The 24,168-nt window shown below is 42.5% G+C and overlaps 1 protein-coding gene and 1 long non-coding RNA gene across 4 annotated transcripts in view; one reads left to right on the forward strand and one right to left on the reverse strand.

Annotated features, from left to right (window-relative positions):
- The first annotated feature begins 688 nt into the window (after positions 1–688).
- Positions 689–24,168, forward strand: part of CCDC9B (coiled-coil domain containing 9B) — a 115,807-nt gene continuing 92,327 nt past the window's right edge. The window contains exons 1-5 of one of the 3 annotated variants that reach the window (XM_061611455.1): positions 689–781; positions 2,390–2,512; positions 11,251–11,364; positions 13,774–13,878; positions 15,572–15,736. In XM_061611455.1, the coding sequence (XP_061467439.1) occupies positions 11,350–11,364; positions 13,774–13,878; positions 15,572–15,736 (285 nt within the window). In that variant the 5' untranslated portion in view covers positions 689–781; positions 2,390–2,512; positions 11,251–11,349. Of the gene's footprint in view, positions 782–2,389; positions 2,513–10,586; positions 10,637–11,250; positions 11,365–13,773; positions 13,879–15,571; positions 15,737–24,168 lie in introns of those variants that run through there. The other 2 variants (XM_061611454.1, XM_061611453.1) reach the window with 2 other exon arrangements.
- LOC133377416 (uncharacterized) lies at positions 16,139–22,901 on the reverse strand. The gene is made up of 3 exons (XR_009760705.1): positions 22,788–22,901; positions 19,054–19,147; positions 16,139–16,282 (listed from the first exon to the last, which is right to left on the reverse strand). It is a non-coding gene; the product is annotated as an uncharacterized LOC133377416 (long non-coding RNA).

A 24,168-nucleotide genomic window follows, 5' to 3' on the forward strand; every position in this document is an offset into this window, starting at 1 on the left:
GAAGAAGGCTGCTTTTCAGGGTAAAACAACAACTGAGGCAGGCTGCCTCTTCAGCATGTGGTAGAAACCATAAAGATCTCTTCCTCTGTAGCATCTTCCTCTTTAATTTCTTCATGGTCTCATCTGAACATGTCCCAGGAACCAGCAGTGGTCTATCAACTGCAGAAAAACCACCAATACTTGAAATATAGGATATTCTCAATTATGGGAGGGGTGGGTTGATTTGCCCAGTATGATTCTATGGTTTCTAAACATGGGGATAGTGAAGATCAAGTTTGTCCTGACTCCTGGTCCAAACTTTCCAATGAAAGAACAATTTGGTCTCAGATTCACAAAACTCTCTGAGTTGCTATGAACATCCACCCACCAGTCAAACTGCTGTATACAGACCCTGTGAACAGCTCCAAGGGAAGTCCAGCTGTTGACATGCCAATATGCCCTTCCATGTCCCTCACAGCATCCAGCTTTTTGCTGTATGGGCTGCGTTGTGGCACCAAGGCATTAGGAAGTCATAGGGAGCAGCTAAGAGGTACATTCCCATCGCAAGGCAAATGAAGAGTGGAGCGGAGGACACACCAGCGCTCTGATTGCCTGCCTCTGCTTTCGTATATTAGACAGCCAGTGCTTTTGGCTGGGAGCCCAGACAGGGCTTTTGTAATCAAAACATGATCTTGTATGCTGTGCAGCCAGTACTGAGAAAGGCCGTCTGATGGCTCTCCTCTTTTAGCTCTGCTGTGGAATTCGCCGAGCTTCACCTCTGATGTCCAAAATGCACCGACCTGTGAGTGCTGCCTTTGTGGTAACTGGGAGGGATGTGGGGGAGGCATCCTTACATTCAGCAAACCCAAGAAATGACTTTTTTTGGTCCTTTCCCTTTTTCATTGTGTTGTCATTTTGGGGTGTTTTGTTTTTGGCCAGCAGATGTATATCTGAACGATGTGGGAGGGCAGAAATGTGGCTTTTGTACAACAGGTTATGATGTGAACTTCATTTAGGAGGACATCAGCTCCCCACAAGGAGGAGGAGGAGGGATTATTTTTAAAAAACAACAACAGCATAGAATGTTGGGCAACGATGGACATTTCCCATCCCAAAGATGGGAGATTGGTGCTGTGTCTATCAGCGCACAGACTGAGCATGTTTACTAGAGAGCTTGTGCATTGGCTTAGCTGACGAAATGCTGGGTTGAAGCCCTCTCCTTTCCTTCATTTCCCATCCCCCAGGTTTTTTCTCTCTCATGAGCCCTGCTTCATTCTGAGTCTTTCATATCATAAATTGCTGACTTTGAAAGGGGAGGGGGGAAACCTGTAGCCAGAGCCAAGATCTGTGCAAAAAATCCCATCCACCCTCAAATGACAGCAGATGGGTGAACTTTAAATGCTGGACACAATGCAAAAAACAAAAAGCTGATCTCCCTGAAGCTCCAGTATACTACCCCCTTGCTTTACTTAGCCCCTCCCTTTCTGTTGCATTTTAATAGAGAAAGATATCCCTGCATGTCTGATTCCCCTTCCCCTTCTCCTCTCCTATTGGCCCCTCTGTTTTCCAAGCAAGCAGGCATGCCTTCTGATTCACAGCCGCTGCACGTTTGTTCTGCTAAAGCCATTTATAACTTCCCTGCTCTAGTCACTGTGGCATACGGGTACCCAACTCCCCGGAAGAGCTTTATGCCAGAGAGTGCGACAGGAGTGTTTTCATCCAAAGTGGCAGCAGAGCCGACATTCTTTCCAGAAGCTGCTTGGCAGCATGAATATCCTCTTGTTACTGGGCAACTGCAACACAGCACCAACAGCCAGAAAGAAAATTGCTGACCATGCTTCAGTGTGCTGCTCAGTGTTCACCGGTGAATCAGTGCGTGTCAGGCCTCAAAGTGCTGCTTTGCAGTTCTGGGGTGATTCAGTTGAGCCTTTGTTGTTGCTGCTGCTGTGTATATGCATACATGCGCAAGTATAGAAGGGAGGAAAGGAATCTCTTCTTTGGGCCCAAATCTTGGAGACATTTCAAATAAGAAAAACAAGTGGGACCTGCAACAAAATGCTGCAGTATATTCTCACTGCATAACAGCAATGATGGGAGTTGTAGTCCAACAATATCTGGAAGGCAACACATTGGCTCCCCCAGCTTAAGACCTTTCTGTTTGGCAACCCTTTGTCTAACTACTATTTGCCATTTTTAGTGTTCTGGTGACAAAAAGTAGTATAAAATTTCATAAAGATATAAAAAACTCCAAAAACACAATTTTAAGTTCCAGCCACATTTCCCCACAAATGCTATCCCCACACTACAAATGGAAGTGGGGCTTATGGGAAATCTTAAACCAATAAGATAAATGTTTTTCATATCTTGCAGTTAAACCAGAATTTTATATTATTTATCTACTTACATTTAGATCCTGCCTTTCTTCCATCAAGAAGCCCAAGACAAAGTACATGTGGTTCCCAGTCACCCATCCAGGCACTGATCAGACTCAGACCTGCAGAGCTTCATCCCAGTGGTGGCCTCAAGTGCCTTTGTATTAATTTTTATTTTTTATTAATAGTTGCATGAGATCAAGCCCTCTTTGAAGGGGAGTTTGAAATGATACGTTGCATTCCTTCCTGGATTGAGCACTATTGCATTTTCATAATTCCACTAAAAGGTCCATTGCAAGAGCAAACACTGTTTTTGATTATTACACATTCTGTACTATCTAATTTTTATTAAATGTCACAAATGGCAGTGTATTGCTAATTTGGTTTACAAAACTACAACATGACTGTATTATATAGGTACCGAAGATAACAGGCAAGGACAATCTGTCACTCAATGATAGAGCACATGCTCTGCATGCAGGAGGTCTTGGGCTAAGTCCTTGGCATCTTCAGCTTTCAAAAACTGCTCTTATACGGCAGTGCTGAGAGTGTCCCCTCTCTGCCAGAGACCTTGGAGGGACACTTCTGAACACACCAGACAATGCTGAGCTAGATGGTCTAACTCAGCACAATGTGACTGCACAATGGGAAAAAGACTGACGTTCAGTGGTAGACCCCATGCCTTGCATGCAACAGGGGTCAGGTTCAACTCCTAGCACTTCAAGATAGGTCTGGGAAACAACCCTCTGTGTCTCAGACCCTGGCGAGCTGCTGTCGGTGCCACTGAGACATCGACAGCCTCAGGCCCAGGGACCAATTGCAGCCCTTCACGCTTCTCTGTCTGGCCCTCAGGAGCCTCTCCAGGCCAGGCCCCACCTTTCACCAGCTCTACTCTGCACCCTCCTTGAGTGCTTTTGCCTGGTTGGAATGTTGAATGGTGATCATGCTTTTTGCTTGCCTGAACGGAGGAGAGAGAAGCAGAAATCTCTGCCTTTGGTGTGCTTGGAATGTAACTGATTGTGCAAAATCACCTTTGCACAGTTCGCATCTGTCGCCCTGCCTACTTTTGTCTCTGCTTGTCTGCTTTTGTCTCTGCCAACCACTGGCACGTGGCTCTTGAAAGGTCGTCCATGAGGGAATGCAGCCCTCAGATTGAAAAAGTTCCCTACCCCTGCTGCTGACAATACTGAACTAGTTGGATTAATGGTCTGACTCTGGATAAGGCAGCTCCTTATGTTCCTATTATATGACTTTTTGAAAAGGCTTTAATAACCAATCTCTGCACAGATTAACAATGTCTTCTATGGAATGTGGCTTGGCCACTGCATATTTTTGTAATGTACACAATTACAGGAGTGTATTTCAGCATACACATTGTGCTGATTCCATTCTGCATATGAATGGACCTAACCCCTAGCTTCCCTACTAATTATATGCGGAGCTCACTCACCCATACAAAGAGTGCACACAGGTCAATGGGAACCCAGAAAATTATGGTCAGGTAAGGTCAACATCTAATTTAAACCAATTAAAACGGTAACAACAATATTTATGAATTTTCAAAAGCCACTTCCTCACTCTCTTTTCACTCACCTGCAGGTGAAAAATATTCCTTGTAAGGAAAATTTGCATATTGGGCTTAAACTTCCTCTTTCAACAAGCCTGTTAAGTAGAGACCTTATCCCAGTTTGCATTTGTTTTGGAAAGGCTTTTTAAGGTGTTTTAAAAGATTTTTTAAAATACGTTTTTGTTTTGTTTTTGAGACGTTTTAAGATGTTTTTAGTGTTTTGTCGTTTGTTTGCCACCCTGGGATTCTTCTGGAAGAAAGGGCAGGATAGAAATGTAAATCATCATCATCTGAGTCGGCATCCACCCATCCAGTTTCTTTATAAAAGGCTATTGGTACACTGTTAGGATCCAGATGTGTAACTAAATAACACATGGGTACGGGAGATGTGGCCTTTACCCCAGTGCTTATTCACCCTGAACAAGCCTTCCCCAACCTGCTGCCCTCTAGATCAGAGGTTCCCAAACTCCCCACACACACACAGACTCCTTGAAAAGTGCTGATGGCCTTACTAGACTGCTAATTATTTTTCTGCCGGTTGTAGCAACAGTAATGCACTGTGTCAGATGTTGTGTGATTTTTAATTGTATTTCTATTGCTTCCTTTATTTCTTACATTGTATTTTATAGTATTAAAATTATAGTAGTATAGTATAAGTTTATTCCAGGGCCAAAGGCCAACAGATAACGAAAACAAAAAAGTCACATAACAGTAAAATCAGTACAACATTTGTAAAAACTTGCAAAACCGAGCAAAGAATAATGGGATAAGATACAATCAAAATAAATTTAATAACAAGACACAAAGCTTAAAATAGAAAAGTTAAAATTCAATTATGAATTTGCTCCATTATGGGCAATATCCAATGAAATCGTACTTTTAAAATTAGCCCTTAAATTTGTGGCACCTATAGTAAACAGCGAGACATTATACGTGATCTCAGGATTAAGATCGGACATTAAGATAACTATATTTCCCTCGATTGAGATCGACCTATCATTGTACTGCACAGACCTAAGAAATCTGGCTCGGGGACCATTACAGATGGGGCAGGAAAATAGAATGTGAGGAAGATCTTCTGGCTCAGATGTACCACAGATGCAAAACTTTTGAACATTGGAAGTATCAGAGAGCCAGCCTTCTCTAGCTGCATTGGGCAGCGAGAAAAAACGTAGAGCTGTAAAGGCATGTCTTAAGGCTAACGGGAGGGATGATAAAAGATAAAGTGAGCATTCAGAGTCTGACTTAAATCTCCAAAACCATGGGGCAGTCTTTGAATTCATGAGTGATAGTCTATCTACATTGTGAGAGTGATGAAAAATGACTTCTTGGAGGTGAATGAAATTTGAGATCAAGTTAAATTCTCGAGGAAAAATATGATAGATATGTAGCAAATCCTCTAGATTACTAAGCCACAATTTAGAGGCCAAAGGTTGTGCAAAACATGCATTTAGAAGTTTTCCATCGGGGAGAGAATCGAACAATCTCAAAAACTTCAAAAGAGCATAATGAATGCGGGCAGATAATGGGGGAAAACCAGTCTCCGAACGCAACATTGCTGCTGAAGTACCTTTTGGAAGTACCAGAATGCGTCTAAGGAAGTCATTTTGAGAAGATTCTAAGATTTTTATAATATTCCTATCCCATCCCCAGACCGTTACACCATAAAGTAATTGAGGAATCACTTTAGCTTTATAAATTTTCAAAATTGGTGAGATCAAATTGCCTCCTGACGTACGGTAGAATTTTAGTATAGCTCCTATTGTTTTTGCCACCATAGTTTTAATATGATATATATGCGGTTTCCAGGATAGAGTATCTGAAAATAAAATTCCCAAGTATTTGTATGTTCGGGACTGTGTAAGCTGAGTATCTGCCATCCGCCAACGGTGGCTCTTGTATCTCTTTCCAAAAACTAGAATATTTGTTTTATCATAGTTTACTTTTAAGTTTTCATTAGTACAGTAAATTTGTAAACTACTTAATAACCTCCGAAGACCAAGAGGAGTTAAGGAAAGAAGAACCATATCGTCAGCATAAAGTAACACAGAAATTTTCCTGCAGCCAACGGACGGAGGAAAAAATTGCGGGCCTGATAATGCAGAGATAACATTATTCAAAAATAAATTAAAAAGAAGGGGAGCCAACAGGCAACCCTGTTTAACTCCCTTTTCCACCATTATTGGGTCAGATAAAGCTCCTGTTTTGCTGTCTCTCACCAGGGCAAAGGTGTTGGTATAGAGTGCTCTGATGAGAAAGAGCAGGCGAGGGTCGATGTTTAAATCGTGCAACTTGGACCACAATAAATTCCTATCTATCGAATCAAAGGCTGCAGCGAGGTCCACAAAAGCCGCATACAGATGTTTTGTTGGACCTGCGATGCTCTGATTCACTAGAAAATGAAGGGTCAGGCAATGATCTATAGGTGAAGACCCTTTACGAAAACCTATTTGTTCTGGGTGAATTAACTGGTGGAAATCTACCCAGTCATTCAGCTTATTGAGCAAATATTTGCTATATAATTTAGCAACTACATTCAATAAGCTAATGGGTCTGTAGTTACAGGGGGCCAAGGGATCGCCTTTCTTATAAATGGGAACGATTATGCTATTTTTCCATCCTTCAGGAATCAAGCCAGAGTCATTAATTCTAGTAAATAGGCGGGCCAAGAGGCCCACCACTCCGGGAATTGTCTAAAAATCTCAGGAGGGAGGAAATCTTCTCCAGGGGCTTTCCCATTTTTTAAGGAGTCTATTAAGGCTTTTATATCGTTAATTGTTATGGGGGGCCAAGAAGTCATAATGCCATTATTTAACATACTAGGGTAGGTATTAGTGACTATATTTGCATAATAAAGATTAGTAAAGTGAGAATGCCATATTGCCAGCGGGATCTGCGCAGCATTAGAATTATTGGCAGAAAAGGATCCAGATTTGACTATTTGCCAGAATTTACGATCCTGATGTTCAGAAACTGCTAAGGATAAGCGCTGCCAACTTAATTCAGCAAACTTAGCTTTTTTTTCTTTTAATAGGCTTTTATAAAATGCCTTAGTTGTTTTAAAGGCCAGATAGGTATACTGTGTCTTGAATTTCAAAAAAAGAGAAAGGGATGACTTGAGATTTCGTTTCGCGACTCTACAGTCCTGATCAAACCAGGAAGATGCCTTAGATATATGGGGCGGACCATTATTATAACAAGTTAAATGAGGTCTAAGATTAGAAAGAATAATTTGGAAGACCAGGATGGGATCTTGAGAGTCGTCAATAATTGATTTACGTAATGTTTGGAAAGAGCTACTATGGAAAAGGGAATTACAGATAATGTTAAGGTTTTCCGACCAAGGAATTCTTTTCACTGTTTTTTGATGAGCTTGTAATGGGGGAGTAGATGTGGTATTATTGTTAGAGATCTTCAATCTTAGGAGTAGAGGAAAATGATCACTCTCAACACGGTGATCCACGGACAATTCAATAACATCCTCACAAAGTTTATAAGACACCAAAAAGTAATCTATCAAGCTGGCGCCATGCTGTGTCCAATAGGTGAAAGAACCTTTAGAAGAATCAAAGTGAGTACCATTTAAAATTACCAACGAATGAATTGAGGCAAAATCAATTAACAAAGGGCCTTGGAGATTTGACTTTTGATCTTGAATACCAACAGAAAAATGATAGTCATGAATTATTAAATTATCAAAATGGGATATAGAGTTATAAGGCCAGGAGTTACCAATTCTGGCGTTCAAATCTCCACAAAGAATTATTTTATCATTAGGAAATTTAGTCTCCAAAAGGGATAGAACCTCATCCAGCCTGGCCCAAAGATCAGAAGCATCATCTACAGAACTAGTGATAGGGGGAAAGTAAACATTAATGCAGATCATATGATCAGGCCATGGACCTTTTATCCTCAACGTCAACACATTGAGTGGGAGGATTGTAGGGATTAAATCAATTCTTAAATTTCGAGCTTTAGATACAAAGTTGTGAGGCCCCCACTAGGGCGGCCCTTTCCCAAAGGTTTTACCGCTAAAATAGAATAGGAAAAATAGTCTGTCAGGTACATAGTTGTTAATGATAAAGCCCACGTTTCCTGCAAACAAATAATCGAAAATGAATTTAAATATTCAATAAGGTCACTATCATGGCGTTTGTTCGCCCAACCGTTAATATTCCAAGAAAGGAGGGAAAACGATCAGGAGGAACTGATTTCATCAAAGAAACATGAGGGAACAATACAACCATTTAGGGCTGAAGGTTTTAAAAAAATTCTCGGGGGGTCTACTGAATTTGTTACTACGGACTGTGGTTCTAAGGAATTTGATTGTGGACAAGAATTAGGAGTAGATTTAACAGACTCAATGTTAAATATATTAACAGCGTTATTAACATCCAACTTTGAGGAAGGGAAGACTTTAACTTCTGATTGGTACACTGTTAGGATCCAGATGTGTAACTAAATAACACATGGGTACGGGAGATGTGGCCTTTACCCCAGTGCTTATTCACCCTGAACAAGCCTTCCCCAAGCTGCTGCCCTCTAGATCAGAGGTTCCCAAACTCCCCACACACACACAGACTCCTTGAAAAGTGCTGATGGCCTTACTAGACTGCTAATTATTTTTCTGCCGGTTGTAGCAACAGTAATGCACTGTGTCAGATGTTGTGTGATTTTTAATTGTATTTCTATTGCTTCCTTTATTTCTTACATTGTATTTTATAGTATTAAAATTAGCATTCCATAGAATTCAAATTGTAATACAATACATTAGAAGAAATAAAAGCAATAAAAATACAATTAAAAATAAATATGAATGTTTAAATATGTATATTTATTTATTTTATTTATTTAATTAAGCTTATATACCGCCCGACTAGCAACAGCTCTCTGGGCGGTGAACATTAAAAATACAATAAAAGATAACACAATATAATATAACACAATACAAAACTGTACAGTCTAAAATCAGATTATAATAGTTTAAAATTAACATGAATTAAAATGCCTCAGAGAAGAGAAAGGTTTTAACTTGGCGCCGAAAAGATGATAGTGTCAGCGCCAAGCGCACCTCCTCGGGGAGACTATTCCATAGTTCGGGGGCCACCACTGAGAAGGCCCTAGATCTTGTCACCACCCTCCGGGCTTCCCTATGGAATATAAATATAAATGTATAAATATGTATATGTAAATATGTATAAATAAGAATGTGGCCATGCCATGGACCACCTGAATGAAGCTTGCAGACCACTTGTGGTCCATGGAACACAGGTGAGGATTTCCTGCTCTAGATGCTTTGAACTACAGCTCCCATCATCTCTGACATTTGCCCATAATAGCTGGGTCTAATGGGAACTGTAATTAAAAATGTCAGGGGTGCACCAGGTTGGGGAAGGGTACCCTACCTGACAGGATTTTTAGGGTTGCCAGATTACAGTGCTGCAAACTGGGAGACCAGAGACCTAATGTACAGCTCTTCAAGGTGCAGGAGCACTCCCAGAGGTTAGCCCTCATAATCCTATGTTCTCTTTTCACAAGCCCAAGGTCTTTCTGTTTTCAGATCACCCTTGCTGGCCTACTCCCTTCTTATCAAGAGTGCATCACCTCTTCTATCTGTAGGCCCTGCATTCAAGTTCTCCACAAAAGAGAATTTTTCTTCTTCTTAGCTCCTTCTTTCTTCAGCTGAGTTCACTACTCTCTCCCTTTCTTCATCTATCATGACTGCTCATGACAGCCTCTGTGCCAGCTCAGCAGTCATGTCCCTCCCACCATCGCTTCCCTGCCAAAATATGTAGCTACACTTGTCTTTAGGTCCTGCATTTGATCCCCATTCATTTATTGGTCAAGCCTTCTCCCAAATCTATTGGCTTTGTGAATAGCCCCAGACATCACATTTGTTGCCAGTTAGGTGGTTACCACCAACAAACCCTTAGAGCATTAAATACAGATTGAATGTTAAAATCAGTTTTTGGCAGCGGGATCTCATGGCTGTACAAGAGCCTGACGTTTGAGTGCCTCCTAAAATTCTAGGATATGATAAGTACTATAATCTATTTATACAAAATTCCAATTCCATGCAATATGCTATAATTGCTACTATATGGTTGCCAAAATGGGCAAGGGATTATCCTTATGCTGCAAATACATTAGACCAGCTTTCCCCAACCTGGTGCCCTCCAGAGGTTTTGGACTACAACTCCCATCAACCCCAGCCAGCACAGGCTGATGGGAGTTGACTCTGCTGGCTGGATGATGGGAGTTGTAGTCCAAAACATCTGAAAAGCACCAGGAGGGTGAAGGTTATTTATTAGGGATGGGGGATAACTTTGATTCAGTTTGCATTTAAAGGCAAAGTTACCTAATTTGTACTTTCTGAAACAATATGCAAATCGAAACACAGTCATCCTTCAAAATCACAAAACTTTTGCAGTGCAGTTCTACAGGCATGTAATGTGGGCAAAAATGCATATACTAAGGTAAAGAGTGCATTTAAGTGCATTTATCAGTGAAAAGAACATACAAAAATGTGTATATTAGGTAAAATTGTACACAAAAATGTGCATGTTAGGAGAAATTCACACACAAATATTGATGAAATTTCATGACTTTAAAAATAGCAAATTGGTGTGGAAATGTAGAGAACTGAACTTAAGAATGGAAAAATGAGAAACTGAGAGAAACCAAAATGGACAGATTCACCCATCCGTATGTGTTGATGGTAAGTAGCAGAGCAGAAGAAATTTGCACTCAATATATCTTGTTCAGAATCTGCCAGGTCACATTATAAAACTTGATATCCGCAGGAGATCTAGAGTCAGATGTCCCTGTCAACATTTAGACACCAATTCCATACTTGATATTTGACACCTAAATTGAATATCTAGCTTAGGAAATTGTGATTTACCATAAAAGTCTTTTAGGCAGGAAAATCCTTAGAAAGGAAGAGTGTTTTTGATTGAATGCCAAAATATATGCAAGCCTACATACCTCAGATATTACTGGGCTAGCTCTCAACCTATTCTGCAGAGACAGATAGCCACATCAGCTTTTAATATGGATTCTTCTTTTGTCTAGGTTTCACAGATTTTTTGTATAAGGAAAGGAAATTTTGCCTTCAAAATCTAGTATCAAATTTTTGAAAGACTATCTCATTGAAATTGGGGTTTATAGGCCCAGTATGGAGTGGAGCATTATTTCATGCGTCCATTATTGTTCATAAAGTTATCAGCAGCAACTTGAAAAAACTTTTTCTGTGGTAATCCTTGCAGTAATCCATGAGCTAATGGGACTTATTAGAATACTGCCCTAAAGTTCTTTGTTTGGTATTATTAGGATGCCACTGTAGATGATGCAGTACTGCGGAAAAAAGAACAGAAAGACGTTGAACTGGATAAGAAAATTATAGCTTTGAAGAAAAAGAATGAAGCTCTTATGAGAAGATATCACGTATGTTTGACTCTAGATTCTTGGATGTGGTGGTGTTCCATAGCTCAGTTTCAGACCCTTCTTGGTAATACTTTGAAGCCTAATGTACACTGATACTTTTTTAAAAAAACATCAGTTTGTTGCTGTCTTTGTTCAATTGGCACCAGTAACTTGAAGTATGGTTGGTGATGTCATATTCACTATTTACTACCACGACTGGAATTTCAAAAATAAGATTATTTTAATAAACCCTGCACAACAAATCAGGCTGCCAGAAATGTAAGAACCCAAAATAAAGTAACCTAAAAACACCAATTAAGGAGGGGAAGGAGAAGGAAGCCTATGGCTAGAGAGTTTATACTTGGGCACTGCTGCCAGAAGCTTGCTCAGCGACATAGACTCAAGGGGCTGTTGAGGAGACAGAATTATCTTCTGTATGGTTTACCATCTATTGAAGTGGCTGAGTAAGATTTTCCTGATCTTTGGAGTGTGATGTCATCAATAAGCTAGTAATGGGCTGAAATTAATAAAATGAAATTCAATAAAGACAAATGCAAGATTCTGCATTTAGGCCACAAAAACAAAATGCACGGGTACACGATGGGAAATACCCGGCTTAGCAGTACGGCGTGTGAGAAGGACCTTGGAATTGTAGTGGATCGCAAGTTGAACATGACCCAGCAGTGCGATGCTGCGGCAAAAAAGGCAATTGCGGTTTTGGGCTGCATAAACAGAGCTATAGTTTCCAGGTCGAGGGAAGTAATAGTCCCACTATATTCTGCATTAGTCAGGCCTCATCTGGAATACTGCGTTCAGTTCTGGGCACCTCATTTTAAGAAAGATATAGACAAGTTGGAGCGGGTTCAGAAGAGGGTGACGAGGATGATAGCCGGTATGGAGAACAAGTCTTATGAGGAAAGGTTGAAGGAACTTGGCATGTTCAGTCTGGTGAAGAGAAGGCTGAGGGGTGACATGATTGCACTCTTTAACATAGTCACATAGAGGAGGGTACAGATTTGTTCTCTGCTGCCCCAGAGGGTAGGACTAGGTCTAATGGTTTTAAGTTGCAGGAGCGTAGATTCAGATTGGACATTAGAAGGAACTTCTTGACAGTAAGGGCAGTTCGGCAATGGAACCAACTGCCTAGGGAGGTGGTGGGATCCCCTTCGCTGGATGTCTTCAAGCAGAGGCTGGACAGCTATCTGCGGGAGATGCTCTAGCTGTGGATTTCCTGCTGTGAGCAGGGGGTTGGACTCGATGGCCTACAAGGCCCCTTCCAACTCTATGATTCTATGATTCTACGAATAGCTCTGTATTTCATTCTATAAGTGTGCAACAGCAGTCTACCTTGGAACAATGTCTTGAGGCTGTGTTTGGGCATGTGAGATTTAATAGGCTGAAAATGAGACTGGAGACCAACAATAGTCTTTACAAGAGCTGAAAGTGGCTTTAGAGAGGCATCACTTCCCATAGCGTTCACATCTTTCTTTTGCTGCCTCTTGGTCAATCAGGTTTTGCAGGTTTCCAAAACAATATAAAAACCTGTTTACCAGAGGTGAAAGAAGTGTCCACATACGACATGAAACGAGGGGCTCCTCCGGACATCCTTTTCATTGTGTGTTCATGATTGTTTGTGCCGGTTATGCTATCAGGGCGGTGACACAGGATCCCACTTTCAATACTGTTTGCCCCTACAATGGCTTTGCGGTGCTCACACTGCTTCATTTTCAGTTAGGGCATATCCTGCTGAATTCCCATAACTTTTTATACCACAAATGTTCTAGTTTATTTTGGTCCCACTTTTGTTGTGTTGCTGTAAACTGCCCAGAGAGCTTTGGCTATGGGGTGGTAAGTAAGTAAGTAAGTAAGTAAGTAAGTAAGTAAGTAAGTAAGTAAGTAAGTAAAGAAAGAAAGAAAGAAAGAAAGAAAGAAAGAAAGAAAGAAAGAAAGAAAGAAAGAAAGAAAGAAAGAAAGAAAGACATAGACGACAGACGACAGACGACAGACGACAGACAGTCCCTCCAGACAGCAATAACATGGGAGCGTTGAGGAAGTACTGCAGAACAAATGAAGCAGGACAAATCCACCAGTAATGCACTATTATTGTGTCAAGAACATGTTGCAGAATATACCTTCAATAAAACACCAGTCTGGAAGGACCTTAAGCCTCTTTCAAACTATCTTCAACTCTGAAAAAAAACCCAAACGATCGCATGTCTTAGTAAAGCCCTGGTAAATATAGAAATCACCTGGAAGTTGCTATTGTCAAATGTCAAATATAGCAGTGGTGGCAACCCTGTGTTGGATGTACAGGTTCTCATAACTTCCTTATGTTTCTCCCTTTGAGACAGTTTGTTTTGTTTCTAGTGTTCAGCTTGTTTTATTGTTGTTAGGCTGATCTCATAGAGGATCTGGATATCACTTTTTCAGGAAATAGAAGAGGACAGAAAGCGAGCAGAGCAAGAGGGAATGGCTGTTACCTCAAGGAGAGCCAGGCCAGATGGTCTCACCATCACCATCACCAAAGCCCATAATGTAAGCACTCCACCTCTTCCTGCCAAGAAAAGATTTTTATATATTCTGTTCTTACAAGGTCAGAGGTCTGTACTGTGATAGAATATATAATAAATATATAGACCAAGAGGCTTCAGGCCTTATCAGCTCTCAAAACAACTTACAGATTCCTGAATATAACAGTGATATTTGCAAGCACATCAAGAGATGCATACATGCTCCCAAACATACAAGTCCAAGGGGATCCAAACATGTCAGCAAAAGTACATGTGCATGAACAAAGCATACATGCACGCAGTAATAGATGGTGCGGTTGGGCAGAGACACTTACCTGACCTCCTGACCCAGTAGGTGTGTGACGGCTGATTGCCAGGTGGGCGAGGTGGCAGTGAGAGTAGTATAGTGCAAAAGCACTGCCGGGAGCGCTGGCTTGGCTTGGCTAGTGTGTTTGCACTGTGCCAGCTTCACTGCTACCTCAGCCCTCCACATGAATGTTGTGGTCTTTTGTGAATCCAACATCTGATCCAGTCTATGGCTGCTATTTTTTCATGAGAGCTTGGGCTTCCCTCCCCCCAACAGGTGAGTGTTCAGCAGCAATTTCTCCCTTTAAACCAGCCTTTCCCAACCCGATGCCCTCCAGATGCTGCTGGACTACAGCTCCCATCATCCCTGACCATTGGCCATTCTGGCTGGGGCTGATGGGAGTTGTAATCCAAAACATCTGAAGGGTATCATGTTGGAGAAGGCTACCCTAAGCCAATGAAATGATGAGTAAAGTGATCAACCTGCTCCAAGCAGAGTCTTTGGCTGCTTGGTTGTGGGATATGTGTGGTGCCCACAACAGTTTTCCAGTTTGCAAATGTCTCCACTGGGCTAAAAAGATTGGTGACCTCTAATGTAAAGTCTTGCGTAGTTGTTCACAGATGCTTCTCCAATAGGAGATGACTCTTAAATTGATGAGTAAATTTAAACACCTCTATGAACCATGGTTAAAAGACCGTAAGAACATAAGACTGTAAGAACATCAGAGCAGCCTGCTGGATCAGGCAAATGGCCCATCTAGCCCAAGATCCTGTTTTCACAGAGGCCAGCCAGATGCCTATGGGAAGTCTACAAGCAGGATCTGAGCACAAGAGCCCTCTCCCCTCCTGTGGTTTCCAGCAACTGGTATTCAGAAGCATACTACCTCTGACTATAGAGGGAGAGCATAGCCAGGATAATAAAAAAGAGTCATTGGCGATCACTCGTGGCTGAGTAAGATTGTCTTCCAGGGTAAGGTCTTTAACAGTGGGTCTGTAAGTGACTGTGGAGGCCAATTCTGGATCCACACAGCCTCCCACAGTTAGGACATAGGAACAGCCCAACATATCCAAGCCATTGCATTCTCTATTTCTGATTAGTAAAGGTCCACACCACGGCAACGTCATTGGGGTCCTAAACCTTTGACATTTCAGACAAATGTCAGATTTATAAGTGAATGATGCTTTTTTCCTCATTGGATTTATGGGTTGTTCCACAACTTGAACAAAAGGGCTAGTTATTTCTCTGGAAAGAGTTTCATGGTATTTGTACTGTTGCTGGCAAAAAGTGTGTGGTCATAGATCTCTCCTGACATTTTCACAGCTTCTTCTTTTGCTAGCTGTTCAGACAAAAAAAAAAGTTAATATGAAGATGCCTTGACCTTTTCCTAGCCAAGTATGTGCCCCATTTTCAGGAGAAAAGAGTTGTGAGTGAGAAATGGGGAAGCAGCTGCTCTCCTGCCTCCAGCTTTGGGATTGGCAGCGAGGAGGAGGAAGATGATGAAGAAGCTGATCACTTGTTTACATTCAGGATGGGGAAGAGAGTTCAGTTGGCCGTTACCATGGACAATAAAGCCAAGGTGAGTCTTTTTGTTCTTAAGTGCTGAATGGGATTCAATTGCATACTGGCAAATTCGGGTTGCACAATTATAGTTGATTGGAAGGTCTTGCACAACAAACCAGCTTCCCCAGAAGACTGGACTTTTTGCAATAAGGAAAGTGATAGGGAAATGCACAGGAAAGTGTGGGATAATGCTTGATGCAACATCATCTAGTCTCCCTGCAAACTTATCAGAATGAATTATCATTTAATAATATTATTATTAATTTCATTTATGAATCACTTCCCATGAGGCATCCCGGAGTGATTTACAATATAATAAAAATATATAAAACAGTTCAATAGATAAAAGCAGTTAAAACAATTGCATATATAAAAAGAAGTTTTTAAAACACACACGTGTTTAAAACAACAACAGCACATATGTAAAACCAATTCAAATCCAAATCCAGACACCATTTGGAATAAAGATATCTGCTTAGAAGGCTTGAAGTAGCTAACGTTGTCTAATCTCTCTGCAAACAAATCAGGAGGCATGCTCGATAAACAGGACATCTGGAAGCACCTGTTAATGCAAGGAAAGGAGACTGAGGAGAGACTTCAGCTTTCTTCCTCTCCAATAAAACTTTATTGATGCTTTCAACAATATTGTTCTCCCCATTTCCCCAATGCTTTTTGTTTCTGTGTTCAGTTTCTGTTACAACTTTTTTCCCATGCCTGGGTACCACAAATTCAAAAAAAGATGTTGACAAATTGGATCTTTGCTGCTTAGCCCCAGAATATTTTCTTTCATGCCATCCTTTCTTCTGCAGGGATTTAATTTTTAGAGTTTCTTGGCTATATCCTGCTGTGAGCAGGGATCTCAGAACATGGTAGCTTTCTTTCAGAATTCCAAGAACTACAGTCCCCACCCCCTGTTCTTCTAAATCTAATCTTTATGATTGCTGGGGGGAAACATACAAAATTTACATGGAATGATTGTGAAAGCCCAGACACTACATAAGGTCTGGATCCTGCTTCCATAGCCAAGGGCCCAAATACTCTCATTTTGTACAGTTTCCTGCATCTTCCATGACTCCCCATCTCTGTTTCTTTAATAAATCTCTTTTTCATACCCACAGAGAGCATGAATTTCAAAAGTATCACATCCAGTTTTCTGGAGAACTTTGGATTTTTATCTGAACTTCTTTTCTTAGCTTCATTCTCAGGATTTTCTTCTCAGTTCTTTTACTGAGAATCAGTGGATGTCCAGTACAAACTATAGATAAGAGATCTCAATTACCCTGATATCTGTTGGAGACAAATTCTGCCAAACATGGCCCCTCCAAGAAATCTGACTTGTATTGGAGATAACTTTCTCCTACCAAAAGTGGAGGAAGGAACTAGAGGATCATCTATCCTTGACTTGATTCTAACTAATAGAGGTGACTTGGTGGATAAAGTGGCAGTTACAGGGACTTTAGGGGAAAGTGACCATGCTATACTAGAGGTCTTGATTTTAAAGGAAGCAAAAGCTGAGAGCAGTCATATCTGTACCCTGGACTTCAGAAAAACCGATTTTAATAAACTCAGAGAGATAGTAAATAAGGTTCGGTGGCAAGTGACCCTAATGAGAAAAGGTATCCAAGACGGGTGGGAGTTTCTAAAAGAGGAAATTCTAAACACAAAATGGCAAATAATTCCATCAAGGAAAAATGGAGGAAGACAGCAGAAGAAGACAATGTGGCTTCACAGAAAGATTACAGATGACCTGAAAACAATAAAGGACACATACAGGAAGTAGAAGGAAGACCAGACCACAAAGGAAGAATAGCACGGAATTGCATGGATGGCGTCAGGAAGGCTAAAGCTGAGAATGAGCTGAGGTTATCGAGAGATGCCAAAAGCAACAAAAAAGCTTTCTTCAGGTACATCCATAGTAAAAGACAGAGAAGAGAACTAGAAGTAAAAGAAATGGTGGTACAGCTACTCAATGAGGATGGCAAAATGATAATAAAGAAAAGGCAGAAGTGCTCAATTTGTACTGTTATGGGTTTGGGGTTTAGATGGATGATTTCTATGAGTCCCCTTCAACCTCTGATTTGGAACCCTGCACCTGGATGTGAGAAATCTGTTCTGCTGGCCAGATCTCCCTTTCTTAGTCTAGTAGAGTGGCCAGGTGAGTTAATGCACATATCAAGTGCCCATTAATTGGTGAATGAGCCAGGGAGATCCTATTGTTATTGAAACTCTTAAGGAGAGCCCCTGCCCTCCTGAGGCCAAGGAGAGGCTTGAGTTTTGAGTTGAGTCTGAGGAAAGGCTGGGGACTGGAGGCAGACAGAGATGCTGGCTCTCTGCATCATGGCTTTGGGGTGCCTCCTGTAAGCCTGATGGAAAATGCAAGATCTGTTGGACTGCTGATGCCTTGAACCCCTCCATCCTAAGCTCAGGTTGGAATGTGTGTAAATAAATAAAGCATATTTCATAAAGGCACCACAGACTCCGCTGACCTTCTTCCAAGGAAACCAAACCCTGGGTAAGCACAGTGATCCCAGGATCACTGCTCAGAGATTGGGGTGGCACACAACAGTACTTCAGCTCAGTCTTCTCCCAAAAGAGGGTCTATGACCCTCCTGGGAAAGGTGAAGTTGAAGGGGCAGGATTGCAGGTTAAGACTGATAGACAAATGGTCAAGGAATACCTAATCACTTTCAACAAGTTCAAATCTCCAGGGTTCCATGAACAGCATCCTAGGATATTGAAGGAAATGGCTGAAGAACTCTCAGAACCATGGTCTATTATCTTTGTGAAATTGTGGAGGATGGGTGAAGTGCTTCATGACTGGAGGAGGGCTAATGTCCCTATCTTCAAAAAGGGCAAAAAGGAGGAACCTGGGAACTACAGATCAGTCAGCCTGACATCAATCCATTGGAAAATTCTGGATCAGATTATAATGTAGTCAATCTGTAAGCACCTTGAAAACAATGCAGTGATTACTAGAAGCCAACATAGATATGCAAGAACAAATCCTGCCAGACTAATATTACCTCAGTTTTTGATCGGGTAACCTCCCTGGTAGACTGTGGGAATGCTGTGGACATAATATATCTCAACGTCAGCAAAGCTTTTGACAAAGTGCCCCATGATATTCTGATTAGCAAGCTAGCTAAATGTAGGCTGGATGGAACAACCATCAGGTGGATCCACAGTTGGCTACAGAATCGTTCTCAAAGAATGCCTATCAATTGTTCCTTCTCAAACTGAGGGGAAGTAACAAGCAGGGTACCGCAGACCTCAGTCCTGGACCCAGTGCAGTTTTTATAATGACTTGGATGAGGAGGTACAGGGAATACTTACCAAACTTGCAGATGATACAAATTGGGAGGGATAGCTAATACCATGGAAGACAGAAACAAAATTCAAAGGGATCTTGATAGACTGGAGCATTGGCCTGAAAACAACAGAATTAAATTTAACAGGGATAAGTGCAAAGTTCTACACCTAGGAAAAAGAAACCAAATGCACAGTTATAAAATGAGGGATACTTGGCTCAGCAATACTACGTGAGAAGGATCTTCAGATTGTTGTTGATCACAAGCTGACTATAAATCAACAGTGTGATGTGGTTGCAAAAAAGGCAAATGCTATTTTTGGCAGCATTGGCAGAAGTATAGTTCCCAAATTGCATGCAGTAGTGGTTCCCCTCTATTCGGCAGTGGTTAGGCTTCATTCTGAGTACTGCATCCAGTTCTGGACACCACACTTTAAGAAGGATGCAGACAAACTGGTTCAAAGGAGTAGAACGAGGATGATCAGGAGACCTGAAACAAAGCCCCATGAGGAGAGACTGAAAGAACTGGGCATATTTAGCCTTGAGAAGAGGAGACTGAGGAGAGATATGGGGCTCATCCAAACGGAGCGGGACAATCCACATTTTCCATATCTGGTTTGTCATTTGACAGTCCTCACTTTGCCTGTTTGTTCACTCTTTCCTAATAAAAAAACCAGCTTTTTTTGCACCCACACACACAGCGAGAGAACCCATACTACTTCTCGCTTTTTCCCAGCTCCGCCCATAACACTCCCCCTATCAGCCAATTGGTCCACAAAAATATGACGTATGCACCTCTCCCCCTTTGCAACAAAGCACAAGGTGCATGCGCTTGAACGTACGAGCGCGAAAGTTTGAATTTCCTGATGGTTTGGTAGTAGTGGCTGTAATGGAGTTCCTTGTCGCTCACCACTCTGGAGCAGCGCCGGCCGGGGGGGGGTGTCTCCAGGTGCCCCTGACCATCCAGGGGGATTGTGGGCAGTGTAAGTAATCAGCACAAGTAATCGCCGGGCAAATCCACCCCTAACCCTTGGGCTCATTCACTGCAGGGTTCAGCCCCTGACCGTTATGCGGCTCAGCAGCAGGAATGCTGCCCGAGGGAAGCAAACAGCCCCCTCCCATGGGTGGCCGCTCTTGGCTCGGGCAGGGAATGCGGGAAAACAGCTCCGCGTGCTGCTGTGTCAATCTGCGCTGAAGCAACCAGCACAGGCTTTGCAGTTTTCCCTCTGATAAAAGAAACATGCAAACCACTTATATGCCTATAATTCCTGTATTTTTGTTTGTTTGTATTTGCAATATTTCGCAAAACCGATGTTATGCTTTTCTACCTTTACGCATATTAACGTTTCTGGAGATACACATGATTGCAATTCCACTTATTTCTCCAGAACAGCAAGTAAAGACATGTCATGTCTAGGAAGGTAGACCACCAGTCTCTATGGTTGCAGGTGGCTGAGACTCTCTAGCAAACCACTTATATGCCAATAATTCCTGTGGGATTTTTGCTTGTATTTGCCATACTTTGCAAAAGCAACTGTATGCTTTTCAGCTCAGCTTGGCTGTGGAGAATCTGCAGGCTGTGGTTGAAATTGACAAGACTCAAAGAGAGTAGCCCTGCAGGCAGGAAAGCGAAATTGACTAAGGGTGCCTGAGTGTCTGTAATCCAAGAGGAAAGCTTCTATTTCTCTTCTTCCCCCCTCTCCCTTGACTCTGGATGCCTGGAAGCAAAGACCAATATGTTCAAAAAGGGCATTTGATGGGGGGGTGAGGGGTGGGAGGTGGAGGTTAGGCAAAGATAAATATTTTCTCCCTTGAAAAAGTTTACAAACAACCACAATTGCAGATCTCACCCTGAGCGGCTGCCCAGTTTGCAGGCTGGCTAAAAATTAACTGCTGTTGCTGCTTCTGCGCAAATGTGCTTTTTTACATCTGCGCAGTAGAAGTTGCAGGGGGGGCCCTGACACCACACCATTGCTCTGATAGGTTCCTTTTTCCCAGGCTTTCCCCGGCATTCGCACACATGTGCAACAGTGGAAATACGTGATTGGCTGAGAATGAGGGAAGGGATATGGGGAACCACCCAAGAACCGCCCATCAAACGCCCACAGCTGTAAAGTCTGCGGTATTGCATCCGAGCGCCTGAAGGTACAGCGGATGATTCCCGGTTTAAAAAAGCAAATCACATGATTTGCGGTATTGCAGGAGCGGATTTAACCGCGCAAATATGCGCAAAAGTGTGTGGCGTCATATGGACGACCGAAAAATAATGAAAACACAAAGCGATCATGTCACACATTTTACAGTCATCTGGATGGGCCCATGATAGCAATGTTCAAGTACTTGAAAGGTTGTCACACAGAGGAGGGCCAGGATCTCTTCTTGATCATCCCAGAGTGCAAGACATGGAATAATGGGCTCAAGTTACAGGAAGACAGATTTCAACTGAACATCAGGGAAAACGCCTTAACTGTTAGAGCGGTATGACAATGGAACCAATTACCTAGGGAGGTGGTGGACTCTCCAAAATCAGAGGCATGAACAGGCAGCTGGACAGCCACCTGTCAGGTATGCTTTAAGTTGGATTCCTGCATTGAGCATGGAGTTGGACTCCATGGCCTTATAGGTCCCTTCCAACTCTATGATTCTGTTCTATTATTCTATAAGAAAAATCCCAAGAAGGGTGGCTGATGCTTAGAAGCCCCAACAATATGAAAGGTTGCAACAAAAGCCTTAGGCATTGAAAAAAAATCTTCCCACAAATGCTAGCACAGAATCAGGATGTCAGAAGCAATGGCAGTTTTTGTTACACTTAAGCCAATCCAGCATCCAATAGATCTTCATTCATTCATTCATAGGAGAGGAAATCTTTTGGAATGTATTGATATTCTTCTACTCCATGTTGTTGAACTGTGTTTTACTGTAATATGATCTGTATTTTAACATGTTTTTTGTATTTTCCTTTTAAATGTAATTGTGGTGGCCTATGGCTCTGAACAATAAAGATTTCATTCATTCATATTGCCTGGAGGTCATTCATTCATTCCATTTGTATACCGCCCCATAGCTGAAGCTCTCTGGGCAGTTTACAACAATTAAAAACATTAAATACAAATATACAAATGTAAAACACATTTTTAAAAAGCAATTTAAAAACACATGCTAAAATGCCTGGGAGAAGAGAAAAGTCTTGACCTGGCACCAAAAAGATAACAGTGTTGGCGCCAGGCGTACCTCGTCAGGGAGATCATTCCATAATTTGGGGGCCACCACCGAGAAGGCCCTCTCTCTTGATGCCAGACTCCCAGCTTCCCTCCGAGTAGGCACCTGGAGGAGGGCCTTGGATGTTGAGTGTAGTGTACGGGTGGGTTCATGTCAGGAGAGGCGTTCCATCAGGTATTGTGGTCCTAAGCCATATAAGGCTTTATAGGGTAAAACCAGCACCTTGAATCAAGCTCGGAAACATACAGGCAGCCAATGCAAGTGGGCCAGAATCAGTTTTATATGTTCGAACCATCTAGTCCCTGTTATTCATCTGGCCGCTGCATTTTGCACAAGCTGCAGTTTCCGAACCATCTTCAAAGGCAGCCCCACATAGAGCGCATTGTAGTAATCTAACTTGGAGGTTACCAGAGCATGGAAAACTGAAACCAGGTTATCCCTGTCCAGATAACTGAAGTTGGTAGAAGGCACTCCATGCCACCGAGGCTACCTGAGCCGCAAGTGACAAAGATGATTCTAGGAGAACCCCCAAGCTACGAACCTGCTCCTTCAGGGGGAGTGCAACCCCATCCAGGACAGGTTGGACATCCACCATCCGGTCAGAAGAACCACCCATTAGCAGCATCTCAGTCTTGTATGGTACAGGCACTGGTTCAGCACATTCACAGCCTCACCTGAAGAAGATGAAAAGGAGAAATAGAGCTGCGTATCATCAGCATACTGATGGCAACGCACTCCAAAGCTCCGGATGACCGCACCCAATGGTTTCATATAGATGTTGAACAGCATGGGGGACAGAACTGACCCCTGCGGAACCCCATACTGGAGAGTCCAGGGCGCCAAGCAATGTTCCCCAAGCACCACCTTCTGAAGCCAACCCTCCAAGTAGGAGTGGAACCACCGCCATGCAGTCCCTCCCACTCCCAACTCAGCCAGTCTTCCCAGAAGGATACCATGGTCGATGGTATCAAAAGCCGCTGAGAGATCAAGGAGAATCAATAGAGTCACACTCCCCCTGTTTCTCTCCCGACAGAGGTCATTGTACAGGGCGACCAAGGCTGTTTCTTTCCCTAACCAGGCCTGAAACCCGACTGAAATGGATCCAGATAATTGGTCTCATCCAAGAATATCTCGAGCTGGCCTGCCATCACTCGTTCCAGGACCTTGCCCAGGAATGGAACATTTGCCACCGGCCTAGTTATTAAGTTTTTCTGGGTCCAGGGAGGGTCTCTTTCAGAGTGGTCTCACTACCGCCTCTTTCAGGCAGCCAGGGACCACCCCCTCTCATAGAGAGGCATTAATCACTTCCCTGGCCCAGCCGGCTGTTCCATCCCTGCTGGCTTTTATTAGCCAAGAAGTGCAAGGATCCAGCACAGAAGTGGTTGCATGAACCTGTCCAAGCACCTTGTCAACATCCTCAAGCTGCACCAACTGAAACTCATCCAAGAAATCAGGACAAGGCTGTGCTCTGGATACCTTGCTTGATTCACCAGCTATAACACTGGAGTCGAAGTCCTGGCGGATGCTAAAGATTTTATCCTGGAAGTGCCTAGCAAATTCACTACATCAGGCCTCAGATGGTTCTACCATGTCCTTGGGGCCAGTGCCCGGACAATTCTGAAGAGCTCTGCTGGGTGGCAGATTGATTTGATAGTGGCAGCAAAATATTGTTTTTTGCTGCCCTCACTGCTCCTAAATACAGCTTACCATAGGCACATACCAGTGTGTAATTGCATCCACCAGGAGTTCATCTCCATTTGCACTCAAGCCGTCTCCTATATTGTTTCATTGCTCTCAGCTCTTGGGTATACCATGGAGCCGTATGAGCTCTACACAGGAGAGGGCGCTCAGGAGCAATCATGTCAACCACCTGGGTCATTTCTGTATTCCACAGTTCAACCAGGGTTTTGACAGGAGCACCA

Source organism: Rhineura floridana, chromosome 2 (genome assembly GCF_030035675.1).
Source record: "Rhineura floridana isolate rRhiFlo1 chromosome 2, rRhiFlo1.hap2, whole genome shotgun sequence".
Taxonomy (NCBI): Eukaryota; Metazoa; Chordata; class Lepidosauria; order Squamata; family Rhineuridae; genus Rhineura; species Rhineura floridana.